This window comes from Emydura macquarii, unplaced genomic scaffold, assembly GCF_026122565.2.
Source record: "Emydura macquarii macquarii isolate MOO-44397 ecotype Brisbane River unplaced genomic scaffold, CSIRO-AGI_Emac_v2 contig_2897, whole genome shotgun sequence".
In the NCBI taxonomy this organism is placed as follows: domain Eukaryota; kingdom Metazoa; phylum Chordata; order Testudines; family Chelidae; genus Emydura; species Emydura macquarii.
This window is the reverse complement of record NW_027133034.1, coordinates 16842550-16857697: the sequence shown is the minus strand read 5'-3', so window position 1 is coordinate 16857697 and position 15148 is coordinate 16842550. Positions and strand designations below refer to the sequence as shown.

Sequence of the window (15148 nt, the reverse complement as noted above, 5' to 3'; positions counted from 1 at the left end):
GCACATAGTCTTTATCCCCTGTTCTGAATAGAACGTTTATATCTTCTTATGTCCATCGAGTTCAAGGGCCACGTTTTCCATCCTGGCCTCAGAAATTGATTATGGCACCGTACTAGGATTTGGGAGAAATGGGTTTAGTTCTCAGCTTTGCCAGGGTTGCATGTGGCTAAACTGCCACAGCCCTTACCTGGTTGCACACGGAAGTCCTCTCCTCCAGTATTTAGATTGTTCGTATTGATTGGCCTTGGAAAGGAGAGCTGGGAATTTTTGCCCAGTGTTAGCCTCTAGGATCAAGTGGGCAGAAAGGAATAGGAGTGGGGAGGAGTCCTGGCTCGCTCTTCCTTACTCACCAGACAAAATGGCTGGCCAGATGCACAGGAAGGAGTAAGCTGCTCTACAAAAATGGGTTAAGTGACTTACCCCACTCCCATAGCGAGCTGGAAGCACGGGAGGAATTGTCACTCTGAATCACAATATATTGTCTGGTCTCCTCCTGGGATAGTGCTGCTACTCACTGCCCCTTATTCCAGGCAGACAGTATAATCATAGTTTAACCTGTAATGAGTGTAGCAAGTTACTTTAGCCTCTCTTGCTTCAATTATCACTCTTAGGAAAATATTGCCAATTCCATTTTCCATCTTATAGAAGTGTTGTGTGGAGAGTGGAGTGAATAATGGATATTTCAGTTTTTTGGCAACTCTGAAAAATGGGAAAATAGAATTAATTTCAGGTTGAACTGGAAATTTTCAACAACCAGGAAAAACTGGGAAAAAATGTAAAACTGACAGCCAAGATATTAAAAAATAGAAGGCTAAAGTTTGGCTCCAAATTCATATTAAGACACTTATTCTCTTCTGAAAATTCCTCCCTAAGGGAGTTAGGGTCCAAGTCCCAATGAAATTATTTGGAATTTGAAGCATGCAACTCTCTTAGACTTCTTTGAAATTTCTGGTTAGCTGCCAAAAGTTTAGCATCCATGAGCTTCTGGGAGCTCAGTATTTTTTAAAATTGGGCCACCAATGTACATGCCTGAACTTCTAAACTGGCAAATGCTCCCTCCAATCGTGTGTCTACACTTACATGAAGCAACTACCGTGTGTGTGTGTGTGTGTGTGTGTGTGTGTGTGTGTGTGTGTGTGTACACACAAATATTTGTGCAGGGCTATGCTACTTTCATGCACAAATATAGGCAGTGGGACTGCACATGCGTTTTTTATCATTGACCTGGGTAGGGTCACTTTCCAAAATGTTGGTTGAGATCTTAACCTAAAATGTCTTCCTTTGTGTGTAAAGCTTTGCTGAAATTCAATGTAGCAGTGATTTCACACTTTGCTGCAGTCAGCTGTGTGTTCCAACATGGCCATTATTTAAACCATATATATTTTCTTTATTGGAAAGCCCAAAAGTTTTATCAGGGAATCTAGTGGTAGTTGTATCCTTTGTTTTTTAACCTGTTTTATAACTGTTCTTGAGAATTTAGTAATAGTTGATGTTCCCATCATCCGTGAAAGAAGTTTCCTTATTTTTACCATCTTTCCAACACTCACAAGAATCACTGCTCCATCTTAATCTGTTTACTGTGAGATTCTGTTTGCTATATTTTTTATTATTTTCCTTCCATCTTCAAAGATGATGAACTGGCAACCTAACAGAGACATTTCAATGTATGAAAGAGTTCTGACTATATTGCAGTGTCAGTTGTTTCCCTAACCTAGTCTATATGCAGGATGCCAGGGCTATCATAATATGCTATGTAGACTAAATTTTGCTACCCTCTAAATTCTTGACAGAACAATTTTGAATTTATCCAGGCAAGATAAAATATTAGAATTGATTGTAAGACATTTTATAAACCATAACAAGTGAGAAATTTAATTTAAATCTACTGTGCCTGTGGCAAATACAGAAATAGCCAGCAGATTGATTTTTCTCTCAAAGTCCTTGGCATTCAGACAGCAGATCCAAAGCCCATTTTAGGCAATGGGCTTTGGATCAAAGTCAGAGTAAAGAAAAGATTCCATAACAATAACATATGTAATGGAGCAAATTAGTGTGCAATATACTAGGACTTTAAAAATAAAAGTTTTCGGTTTGAATGTCTGTATCCCAAGGCAAATGTAATTGTTGGAATATATCGCATTTATAACTGCAGTAATACTAGTTCAACATAGTGAGCCTAAGCCATTTTTATAGGGGCTTTTCTTTCTTTGTTTCATTAAGTGTGCCACTGCTATAGCAGACTACTAAATCTGTCTGACTGTAAAAAGTCTCTAGTTGGTTGGCACAATATTTGAAGTACTGCTTACAAGACACAATTTAAGTACATAAACATAATGCAAGTTCTGGTACATTGCATTTCACTTCTCCATATGTTTCTGGGAAATAGAATATTTGTAAGGAGAGGGCAAGAGCACACCCCATTTTTTGGGAATCGCGAGATGCACAATTCAACGTAAGAAAGCAGTTTCTTACCCAAAATCGTTGCATCAAAGTGGAATCCACACACTATTTGTGGCATACCATGCATCATAAAAAAGTAACTGTTCATTATCACCACAGAAATTAAATAAAGAAAACGTTCTTAACAATATAGTTGGTTAAATTTTCCACTTTGTTTGGAAGATTTATAATTATAGGTTATTTAAAGGGAACTTCAAATAACAGGGCAGCATAACAAATGGCTGGCTGCACTGTCATGCAATTACTTCAGATTTAGTAAGTTCTGTAAACACCAGGCTTCTGTATCATTTCTCAGAAGAAATGAAACTGCCAAATAGAGAATGTGTACTGCAGGGTATTGACACAGACATGGGGTAGTTACTCTACATTGTGCTAATGTTTCTAACTGTTTTTCTGGAGGATGTTGGTAGGAAAACATTGGTGCTGAGGTAGTTCGATAGGTTAAAATATTTATTACTTGATTTATAGTAACAAAGTAACTTAAAATATTACATGTTTGTAAAAATGGCAGGAGAAAAAAATGAAATTGGGCCAATGTCAGAGCTGATGGAACTGGGTTCCATTACACTGACTTCAGGGAAATGGCATATGGTCACATCAGATCTGAATTTGGCCATAGAACGTTGGTATTTCTTTCTGTGATAGCAGTTTTGTTTTAGTCACTTATGGTATATCTGGGTTTTAAATTCAGATCACATATTCTGGATTACTTAAAAGCTGTGGACAAAATTCATTCCTAGAGTAACTGGTTTCCCTAAAATTACAGCAGGGATGAATTTGAGCCAATTGTCTAGTAGTAATTCCATCTCACGAGTCCTATCTTGCTGAATTAAATACCATTCTACAGTTGAATGAATTTTAATTTACAAGGGAATATCTGTGACTAGCCAAACTCACTTCAAGGCAAGATTTTAAATAGTGGATAGTGAAAAGTATTGAAGCAGGTGGTGTCCCGCCTGTAAATTGGGGCCCAATTTGTGGCTCTCAAGGCCATTCGTATTAAGAAAAAGTTGTTTAATTATTAATTGAAAATTTGCTTCCTGACTGCACCCTGTGGTTTTCACACGGAAGTGCTTGAATCAGCCCCTTCATTACAGAGAGGTGGAATGGAGCGCAGTGACACCAACGGCCTTCTGCCACTTGCCCTGAAGTTCCAGGAGCAGCAATGATATGACCTGGGAATGCTCTGACCAGCAGCTGTTGTTTCCCTGCTGCCGCTGTGCAGCAGCTTTTTATCTGGCCATCTGGTATATCACAGGGAAAAGAAAAGAGAGTAACTCTGGATACTCCAAGGATGGGAATTCAGCTGGTTCCACTCCTATCTCCATACAGCCACCCAGAACACCCAGGAGAGGAGGGAAAAGCACCAACAACCAGTTACAGCTCCCTGATTATCTAACCGGGTGCAGGTCATAACAGCCTTGGGTAGCAGAGAGGGAAGTATAGTAGCCAAATATGCTGGCCCCTGGAAAAACCTCCACATACCTGGGGATCCAGACAAGGAACTTATTGATGGCTTCTTCTCCCTTTTTTCTATCCGAGTGGCACAACTGTAGTGGAGGAGATCAGGAGATATGATGGCTAACGGCATATTGGACTGCATTAGGAGGAGCATTGCCAGCAGATTGAGGGAAGTGATTATTCCCCTCTATTCGGCACTGGGAAGGCCACATTTGGAATATTGTGTCCAGTTTTGGGCCTCCCACTACAGGAAGGATGTAGACAAATTAGAAGGAGTCCAGCGGAGGGCAACAAACATGATTAGGGAGCTGGAGCACATGACTTACTAGGAGAGGCTGAGGGAACTGGGCTTGTTTAGTCTGCAGAAAAGAAAGGGGTGGGGCGACGTGATAGCAGCCTTCAACTACCTGAAGGGAAGTTCCTGGGAGGATGGAGCTAGGCTGTTCTCAGTGGTGGCAGATGACAGAACAAAGAGCAATGGTCTCAAATTGCAGTGGGGAAGGTCTAGGTTGGATATTAGGAAAAACTTTTTCACTAGGAGGGTGGTGAAGCACTGGAATGGGTTACCTAGGGAGGTGGTGGAATCTCCATCTTTAGAGGTTTTTAAGGCCCAGCTTGACAAAGCCCTGGCTGGGATGATTTGGTTGGGGTTGGTCCTGCTTTGAGCTGGGGATTGGACTAGATGGCCTCTTGAGGTCCGTTCCAACCCTAATATTCTATGATTCTATGAACCAAACTATCAATTGCTGCCCCTTAACCTTTTTGGAATAAAGTTGGGCCCTGCTAGGGTTGAAAAGGTTGGGTACCATTATGTTAGAAACTGCCCTATGTATGTGATAGAACTCTGTGCTGTAATAATCTCTCCCAAGCTTTCACCGTCCTCAGGTAAAAACCTTTTCATGAAACAACAAATTCAACAAGCATTCCCACTGATGACATTAAGGATGGACAAACACTGTGAGCAGTGTCTCAAACTGAGCTCCAAACTTTTAATAATTTGTATTGGGTACACTTTACCAGAGACTCATAGACATTCCCTTATTGCCTCCGTTGCTCACCCCTTTTGCAAGTGTCCCTGCTTTTGAGGATCTCATTGTGGAATCAGCTAAGACTGGCAAAATACACAGGGTGCTGCTGCAATCTAGTTTTTCTCACTTCAGTGTTTCTCTGGTGGCCAAAACGTCTCCTTCCCCTCCAAATATACACACATAAGACCTCAGTCTCATCCACATTTCTTCTGCCAAACCTTCCGGCCCCATCTCCTGTGATTAACGTATTAAACCTGGCACACCCAGCTGATAACTGCCTGCTTAAGCTTGTGCCCCCACCAGAAATCACAAGAATTGTGGTTCCACTCCTCTTTCCCTTACATAGCTGCAGCAGTCCACTGTGTGTCTTTATACTGGGTCCCCATAAACTTAGGGCTTCATGATTTTGTCTGAATTGGAGAGCAGAACTTTTTTCATTTGTTTTCATGAAATATTTTTTCTGACTTAAGTGATATCATTAGAAACCCATCATTTTGACATATATATTGAATTATTGCAGTGTGTCCATCTTCCTTTTCTCTTCCTCTTCCCATCCTCTGTCTTGACAACCCAAATTGAAAGTAAACTACATGTTACTACTGGCTCTGTAAAAGTGGCTGTACCAGTTTTGGAACTTTTAAATACTAAGTTAAGGATGAGATACTCATGGAAATTGCTATTATAATTTGTGGTGGGATGGATGTGTGTTCTGTGTTGCTAATGGGAATACTGGTGTGTGGTCTCCAGAAATGTTAAATTCAAATAATTAGAAATGAGTTCCTTGTACCCCTCACAATAAAGAAGGTATCAAAAGATACAGAAAGGTCAATTGGTGATTTTCTAAGAACATAGCGATAGCCATACTGGGTCAACAATGTCCAGTGCTGGATGCTTCAGAGGCAATGAACAGAATAGGGCAATTTATCGAGTGATCCATCCCTTGTCATCCAGTCCCAGCTTCTGACAGTCAGAGGTTTAGGAACACCCAGAGCATGGTGTTGCATCCCTGACAGTCTTGGCTAATACCCATTAATGGACCTATCCTCCGTGAACTTATCTAATTCTTTTTTGAACCTAGTTATACTTTGGGCCTTCACAATTTTCCCTGGCAATGAGTTCCACAGCTTGACTGTGCATTGTGTGAAGAAGTACTTTCTTATGTTTGTTTTAAACTGGTTGCCTATTAATTTCTTGTGAAATTTTGTATCATCTGTGTGCTTTCCCACCTCACTATTTACCCCTTTTTCCAGATCATTTCCAACTATGCTCAATAGCACAGATCTCAGTACAGATCTTTGGAGGGCCCTGCTATTTACCTCTCTCCACTGTAACAACTGAACATTGATTCCTACCCCGTGTTTCCTTTCTTTTAACCAGTTACTGATTCATGAGGGTACCTTCCCTCTTATCCCGTAAGTGCCTATTTTGCTAAAGAGTTTTTGTTAAGGGACATTGTCAAAGGCTTTCTGAAGGTTCATGTACACTGTCAACCGGATCACCTTTGTCCACATGTTTGTTGATTCCCTCAAACAATTCTAATATATTGATGAGGTATAATTTCCCTTTACAAAAGTTGTGTTGACTCTTCTTCAACATATCATGTTCATCTGTGTGTCTGATAATTCTGTTCTTTATTATAGTTGAAGTCAATTTGTCTGGTACTGAAGTTAGGCTTATCAGCCTGTAATTGCCAAGATCACCTCCGGAATCTTTTTAAAAAATTGGCATCACATTAGTTATCTGCAGTCATCTGTTACAGAAGCTGATTTAAGTGATAGATTACATACCACCGTTGGTAGTTTTACAATTTTGTATCTGAGTTCCTTCAGCACTCTTGAGAGAATGCCATCTGGTTCTGGTGACTTATTACTGTTTAATTTATCAGTTTGTTCCAAAACCTTCTCTATTGACACCTCAATCAGTCTGTCAGATTTGTCACCGAAAAAGAATAGCTCCGGTGTGAGAATCTTCCTTAAATCCTCTCCAGTGAAGACCAATGTAGAGAATTCATTTAGTTTCTCCACAATGACCTTGTTTTCCTTAAGTGCTCCTTTAGCATCTATTGTCCAGTGCTTCCTGCTTCTGATGTACTTAACGTTTTTTTGCTGTTAGTTTTTGTCTTTTGCTAGTTGTTCTTCAGATTCTTTTTTGGCCTTAATTATACTTTTACACTTGACTTGTCAGAGTTTATGCCCCTTTCTATTTTTCTAAGAAGGATTTGACTTCCAATTTTTAAAAGATGTCTTTTTGTTTCTTACCACCTCTTTTACTCTATTGTTTAGCCATGGTGGTATTTTTTTATCCTCTTGTTTTTATTTTTTTAGCTTGGGATATACATTTAATTTGAACCTCTATTACGGTGTTTTTAAAAAGTTTCCATGCAACTTGCAGGCATTTCACTCTTGTGATTGTTCCTTTTAATTTCTGTACAACTAGCCTCCTCATTTTTTGTAGTTGCCCTTTTGGAAACTAAATGCTACTGTGGTGGGTTGCTTTAGTAGTCCTCCCCCCTCCCCCTTCCCCCCCCCCGATGTTAAATTTAATTACATTGTGGTTACTATTACCAAGCAGTTCATCTATATTCACCTGTTGGACAGATCCTGTGCGCCCCTTAGAACTAAGGTAAGAATTGCCTCTCCCTTTGTGGGTTACAGAACTAACTGCTCCAAGAAGCAGTTATTAATGGTGTCTAGAAATTTTATCTCTGCCTCCAACCTTCCTGAGGTGACAAGTTCCCAATCAATATGGAGATAGTTGAAATCCCCCATTATTATTGTGTGTTCTGTTTTTGTAGCCTCTCTAATTTCCCTGAGCAATGCACAATCACCATCACCATTCTGGTCAGGTGTTTGGTAGTATATTCCTACTGGTATACTGTTATTATTCAAGCATGGAGTTCTAGCCATAGAGATTCTGTGGTATGGTTCATTTAAGATTTTTTACTGTATTTCACTGTATGGTTTCTTTCACATATAGTGCCCACTCCTCCACCACTGTGACCTATTCTGCCACTCTTATGTATTTCGTACCCTTGTATTATCCCATTAATTGTCATCATTCCACCAAGTTTCTACAATGCCTATTATACCAGTATCCTCATTTAATACCAGGCACTCGGGTTAATCCATCTGAGTATTTAGCCGTCTAGAATTTGTATAGAAGTGCTTGTAAAATTTGTCAATATTTAGTTGTCTGCCTTCATGTGATATAATTGAATTGGACTCTTTTTCATTTGACTGTTTCTCTTTAATTCCTACCTATACTTTTCAACTTCTATCTTCTCCTCTTTACTAGGATATAAAGTATCTCTTTTCATAAATCCTCCCCTAAAGGATTCTCTGTCAGAACCATGTGCTCCTCTGCTTTTGTCAGTTTCCTCTTAGTTTAAAAACTCCTCTTCAATCTTTTTAATTGTACATGCCAGCAGCAGTCTGGTTCCATTTTGGTTCAGGTGGGAGCCCATCCTTCCTGTATCGGTGCCTCCTTTTCCAAAAGGGTCCCCAGGTCCTAATAAGCCAAAATGCCTACTCCAAACACCATAGTCTCATCTACTCATTGAAATCTTGAAGTTCTGCCTAACTAGCCCTGCATGTGGAACTGGAAGCATTTCAGAGAGTGTTACAATGGAGGTCCTGGATTTAATCTTACCCACAGTTTAATTTGGCCTCCATGCCTCTCTTCTACACTTCCCTATGTCATTGGTACCTACATGTACCATGACCACTGGGCTTCTCAACAGTGTAGCTTCTCCCATATCCATGTTTGTCAGTATACTTGCCTTTGTGTTAGTTTGTCTTTCCCATTCCTTTTTTATCTCCTCTCCTTCATCTCTTCCCTTATGTCTTTCTCTTCTCTTTTGTTTTGTTCTCCTCTGTTGTTTTCCTCCTCCTTCTGTCCCCACCTATATTCCTCCTCCTCCTCCTCCTCTTCCCACTTGGTTTCTTTTCATTCCGCTTAGGATCTCCCAGATTTGTAACTTTACCTCAGGTCCTGTCGGTGCTGCTGCTTTTGCATATACAGTAGCCCTTCTTTAGCCCAAAACTGCTGATATTGATAAGAATGTTAAACAGCCTGTACTTATTTATTAAATACTGTTCAGTTCAATAATACCTACTCATCTAACTTATACCTTGCAGCATTGGTGCAATGTTTTTCAACAACACATTGAATACATATTCATTCAATTTTATAAACCATCATTTAAAGAGGCTTGTGCCATCCAAGGGTTGAGTCCCCTAAATAATACAGTAGGGCCTCACCAATCAGAAGTTACATTAAAATAAATAACTTGGTCCATCTTCCTGCAAATGCAGTACATTTTCTAGTGCTTTTGTCTACTCTGGTCCCAAGTCATGAGGCTTCCACAACTTCCCCAGAGAGAGTTAGTAGGTCTCACTGTAAATTAGAATGGAAAAAGGTACAAAGAAGGGCAATAGAAATTATTAGGGATATGGATTAACTTTCATACAAGGAGAGAGTAAAGACTAGGACTGTTCAGCATCGAAAAGAGATGACAAATGGAGGATATGGTAGAGGTCTGTGAAATCATAAATGGTGTGGAGAAAGAGAATAAGGAAGTGTTATTTACTGTTTCACATAACACAAGAACTATGTATCACCCAATGAAATTAATCGGCAGCAGGTTTAAAACAAACATAAGGAACATTCCTCACACAATGCACAGTCAAGCTGTGGAACTCATTGCCAGGGGATGTTGTGAAGGCCAAAAGTATAACTAGGGATGTAAATGTCGGTTACAAAAGTTATCATTTTAATAGTTTAATCAGTTAACTGATATAATTTTGTCCCCCACACTCTGCACCCTTCCCTCAGCCCCTGGGTAGCACCCCAGCCCAGTTCTATGGGGGACCCCCCTTCTCGGATTTGTGGTCCCCAGTGTTCTGCAGTGGGGCACTCCACAGAGCTGCACCAGGGCCTCGGCCTCCCAAGTGACAGCAGCAGCGCAGACACCTCCGCCATGGCCTGATGCCATCGCCATGGAGACAGGGAGCCTGCGCCACCAGTTAACAGATCTTAACGGTAGTCTTAATGTTATTAGTCTTAATGGTAAGACTAACACTTATCAGTTAACCATTTACTTTTTTCATATCTTTAAAAAGTATGTTTAAAAAAGAATTAGATACATTTAAAGAGGATAGGTCCATCAGTGCCTATTAGCCACGGTGGTCACGGATGCAACCCCATGCACTGGGTGTCCCTAAACCTCTGCCTGTCAGAATGCTGGACTGGATGACTGAGGATGGATCACTGGAAATTGCCCTGTTCTGTTCATTCCCTCTAAAGTATCAGGCACCGGCCACCGTTGGAAGACAAGATTCTGGGCTAGATGGATCATTGGTCTGACCCAGTATGGCCATTCTTATGATATAAGCTAAATAGAGGAGGAAAAGAAATAGTGTCCACACGGCGTTATAGTTGTAAAAATTCACATTTTACTTTATCCCGGTATAACTTGCCATGTAGGTAAGGCCCCATTCATGAGACAGAAATTAGAGGAGGATACTGTTCCAATTCCAGGATGATGAGAATTCTGTTTGATATATTTGAAAGAAAACTGAAGCCATTTCAAAGAGCTGTTCTTAAAAATATGGCCTTGGGCAGTCTCTTATCCCAGTCCAACTAAAGTTTGATCTTTTCTACCTTTCCACCTTTACAGGTTACTTTCTGACCTTTCTGGAACCAGTCAACAATATCACCATAGTCCAGGGCCAGACAGCAATTCTCCATTGCAAGGTAGCAGGAAATCCATCCCCCAATGTCAGATGGTTAAAAAACGATGCACCAGTGGTTCAGGAGCCAAGAAGGATCATCATAAGAAAAACCGATTATGGCTCACGGTTAAGAATCCAAGATCTCGACACTACTGACACTGGGTACTATCAGTGTGTGGCTACTAATGGAATGAAGACAATAACTGCGACAGGAGTTCTTTTTGTAAGGCTTGGTGAGTCTTTGTGTTCAGATGTGGCTTTTATAGCTGCCTTTATTGGTTTATAGACTAGCTCTTCGTTTTCACAATAGCGAAATGAGAAATTAATTTGCTGTTTTAAAAAAAAACCTCAACATGAAAAGAAATAAATAAAAGCTGTTGCCTGCGGCCTCTCTTTTTGCACAAGAGTTCTTGGCTGAACCTGATACCCATTTACTAGTAATAAAAGAAAACAAATACAGATGGAATGAGCTGTAAATATACAGCTCTAAGAAAATCACAAATGTTAACTAAGGCCCAGTGGTAAGGTACAAAAATGATAAGTTTCATTGCTTCAGGTTATCACCACTGCTGAACTCATTCTGTAAAAAAAGAGCTTCTGAAAGGAAAGAGGGAATGAATAGCAGTTCACTGGTGTTCTTAGTTTGGAGCCCAGTGCTTGTGAGATGCTGACTGCTCTCAAATCTGGGTGAAATTGATGGAAATTGAGGGCACGCGAGACCTGGCAGAAGGTACTCATCCCTTTTGAGGGATTGGTCACTTAATCTCCATACCTGTGTGGTTTTTAAATGTCCCTGAGGTTGTGACACAAAACTCTAGGAACACTCTGTTTCCTACATGCTGTTTAATATTGTTATAATAATGACTAACTCCACTTTGTGGAGATGTATTAAATACTAGGATGTCATATTCTGTTCCTATTGTGACACAGGTCACAGGCATACCTGTGACACATCTTAACAACTCCTGATATTAAGCCTTAAATGAATTGAATTGGGCTTAGTTAGAGATAAGGGATGTGTAAAGATAATGCTTTGTATTTTTGAGGGTGTATGTTTGTATAGCATTAGGTGTGTTCTAACAAAAATTAAGTCCACTCAAGTTTCTGCCTGAGCAGACAGAAGATTCATGTTTTTTTTATTTGTGGTTTTGAAAATAACTATATGTAATTATGTGCAGAAACCCTCAGAGCCTTTTGTTTGATGCTTTAGGCAAACCTTCCTTAAAGAAATCCATGCAGTTCGATTCATCCTGCCACTGGCTTTTTAATGCTACTATCCATGAGCCGAATTTGTCAATAATTGTTATTTGTTTTATGTTTATAGGTCCAACAAACAGCCCGAATCACAATTTTCAGTAAGTACTTTTTGGAAATCATTTACTGCCTCCTTAATGATTTTGCTGTGAAAGAATTTGGGCCATAAATTCGGTAAACACTGCTGGCAGTCACCACATGTCTCTGCTAAAAATGTTTAGCTTGATTGAAAACCCTCAGAATGGCTGAGCTCTTCTCAAACAAGGATAGCATTGTATTACAGTTAGTTTTGGTTGACAGAATTTTCTTGAGCAATTTCTGCTTTTAGAGAAGCAAAATACCGCAAAGCCGTGATGTTTGGACAGTAATCATTTACAGGACAAATCTGAGGAACACTGGTGGTTAGAAATGAACAGGTCAAATTTTAGGTCACAGCGGTTGTAACTTTATCCATGTTATGTTACTGTTACTTGGAAAATCAAGGAAAATAAGTCCACGTATTTGTCTCTGAGCAATTAGGAAACCTCTATTCTGTAGTGTAATGTAATTTAGACATCAGTGTTTCATGATGGCTTCCTTATTTCTGTCAGCTGCCTGGAGTTGGTGGGCTGACCAAATTACTAAAAAAAGAAAAGATTGGCTTTGTTTTGCCATTACTGTTGCATCTGTTTGAATAAATTTAAGTAAGCTTTATTTTATCATTTCATGTAAATTCTGTGAAGCTGGTGATCAGCAGTGGAATTAGTACATTTTGGGAACTCTGTATGTGCATATATTAAGATAACGTGGGTGTCTGGTGGGACTGGGTGAATAAATGTCATAGTCTAAAAAGCACAAACTTGTATACATAGGGTGGGATATTCACAAGCTTTGACCTAAATATGCCCCCATTGAAGTCAGTGCTAAAACTCTCATTAACTTCAGTGGGACAAAATTAAACCAATGTTGAGTGGTTTTGAAAATCCCACCCAAATATTTTACACTTGTATTAAAACTTTGAACATTTTAAATAACAAGTGCACTAACCACTAGTCCTTTATCCCTCATGTATGTTCTTTCACACAGCATTCCTAATGGTGTCACTTATATGCATACAAATATAAAATCCCTAGGAAAAAAGAGTAACTGAAGACACACACCAATTCTCTTCTTTTCATATACTCAGAACATGCAAATGAAGGACAAGATTTTCATAATTTTACAGACTGAAAGATGAGATTTGACCCTTCAAACAGCACCTTGTTGTTAAACCAGTTTAAATTTCATAAGTTCATCTCTCCTAAATAAAATTGGGCTATGACTATAAAGGGTGACACATGGATGTTCACATGCCTGTATATGAAGAAATGTGCATTTTAGTAGCCATTCTGAACCCTACATACATGCTGTAGCTATGTCATTTTACATCAGAAGCACATTTGAATCTGTTCTGTCACTTAAATAATATGCAAGTTTCTGAAAGATATTAATTTCCAACTAGCAAATAATGTCAGAATAGAGCTCTGGGAAGGAATAGCATGGGAGACAGAAAATTTAAAAATGAACAGTGAAGCACTGAATTGATTTCAATGCACATGTTCCTATTACTTACATAGATGTGGGTGAAATCTGAGCACAGGAGAAAGAGCCAAGAATTTCCAATTCCATTTTTACACTGATTCCCTTTGTGGTGTCGAGCAAGTCGTTCAGTGTCTCTATCCCTCATTCATTAATATTTCTCAATCTCATAAGGGCCTTATAAGGATTAGTTAAACTGATGTTTGGAACGTGAAAAATTCTAAGTGTTGGAAGTGGAAAAAATTATTATGTGGTCACATATTAAAGACTGCATCATAATACGTATACACAGAGGGCCAAATTAAGGTTACAAAGACAAACCTGGCATTTCCTAACTTTTGAGTGCTTGACTTTGCAATCTTAACTTTATTTTTATGTAGGTTTTTTAATATAATTTTCAAAGTTTAAAAAAAAAAATTGAAAAAAAAAATCACATCATCATAGAACCATATTGAATCCCTCTCATATAGGTCATCAGCAGAGCAGTGATATTTAGATTCGTAGCACAGACCTCTACCACTTGAGCTAATGGAACATCTAGTAGCAGTAGAGGCGATCTTCTATGTGGACCTGCCACTGTAGGGGGATGTGACGCACCCTTTTCCTGTGGGTTTCACAGCTATTTGGTAGAATGCTGAGTGGAATGCTGAGACTCAGGAATAATGAGTTCAGTTCTAGTTTCCGAAGGGGAGTGTTCTTGGACCCTGCAAGTGCAATACAGGAATTCTAGTGGTTATGAATCCTTCTGTCCCTGTTCTCCCCTCCTACCTAGCCTGTTAACTCCCTTCTTCTGTTCTTCCCTTTCTCCCTCTGTGGCTCTTGCTCCATTCCCATCTCTGTCCCATATCCCCCTCCCCACTCCTCGCCTTTCCCTCCTCCACTTCTACTGTTACCCCAGCCCCCAGCTCCTGCCCACATTCCCCTCCTTTGCACCTATCCTCCTTCCCTCCTCTGCTCCCGTCCTTATCACCCCTACCAGATCCTGCTCCAAGCCACTCCCCCAAGATTCTTATCCTCCCTCTTTCCAGGTTTCTGCCCCTGTGTCCATGCCCTGCATATCCTTCCTCACGCCTCTGCATTCCTGTCCTCCTCCTCCTCCTCCTCCACACACCACAACGGAACTCGGCAGTCTGTAGGAATAACTGCAGTCCTTGCAGCCTTTTTTGGAGCACATTCAGTCTCTGTCTGGGAATGGTATATGTGCAGTCCAATCAGCTTGTAGGAACTGTGAGAGCATGGGGCATGCTCAGGGCAGGTGAACTCTTTGGAGAATTTGCCTGCCAAACTCTAACAAATTTCTACTGAACTTATGTAAACTTAGATTTTTTTTTAGAGGTTTATAACTTGGCTAGTTTAGGCACATTTTCACTGGTATGGCAAAAGCCCTGACACCAGTGTGACAAACTCTCCCTCCCCTCCCAGTCCTTTGCCAAATTTTAAGTCCTTTCTCCAAAGCAGGATGCACTAGAGCTTCTCAGAAAAACAGTTGTAAGAATTTTATTTAACATGGGCAAAACAACATATCTTCCCCAAACCCTGTTCCTGGAAACGGCTAAACCAATTTACCTGAAACTTTAAAAAAAAAAAAATCCAAAAGTAGCCGAAGGCAGACACCCAGCGTGGAAAATTTCAGCATGAATGGTTTAAATTTAGCAG

The 15148-nt window shown here is 39.9% G+C and overlaps 1 protein-coding gene across 3 annotated transcripts in view; it reads left to right on the top strand.

Moving 5' to 3' along the window:
* ROR2 (receptor tyrosine kinase like orphan receptor 2) overlaps nucleotides 1–15148 on the top strand; it is a 206903-nt gene that overhangs the window by 143699 nt on the left and 48056 nt on the right. For all 3 annotated transcript variants that reach the window (XM_067568704.1, XM_067568705.1, XM_067568703.1), the window contains 2 exons: nucleotides 10627–10914; nucleotides 12006–12036. In XM_067568704.1, the coding sequence (XP_067424805.1) occupies nucleotides 10627–10914; nucleotides 12006–12036 (319 nt within the window). The remainder of the gene's footprint in view (nucleotides 1–10626; nucleotides 10915–12005; nucleotides 12037–15148) is intronic.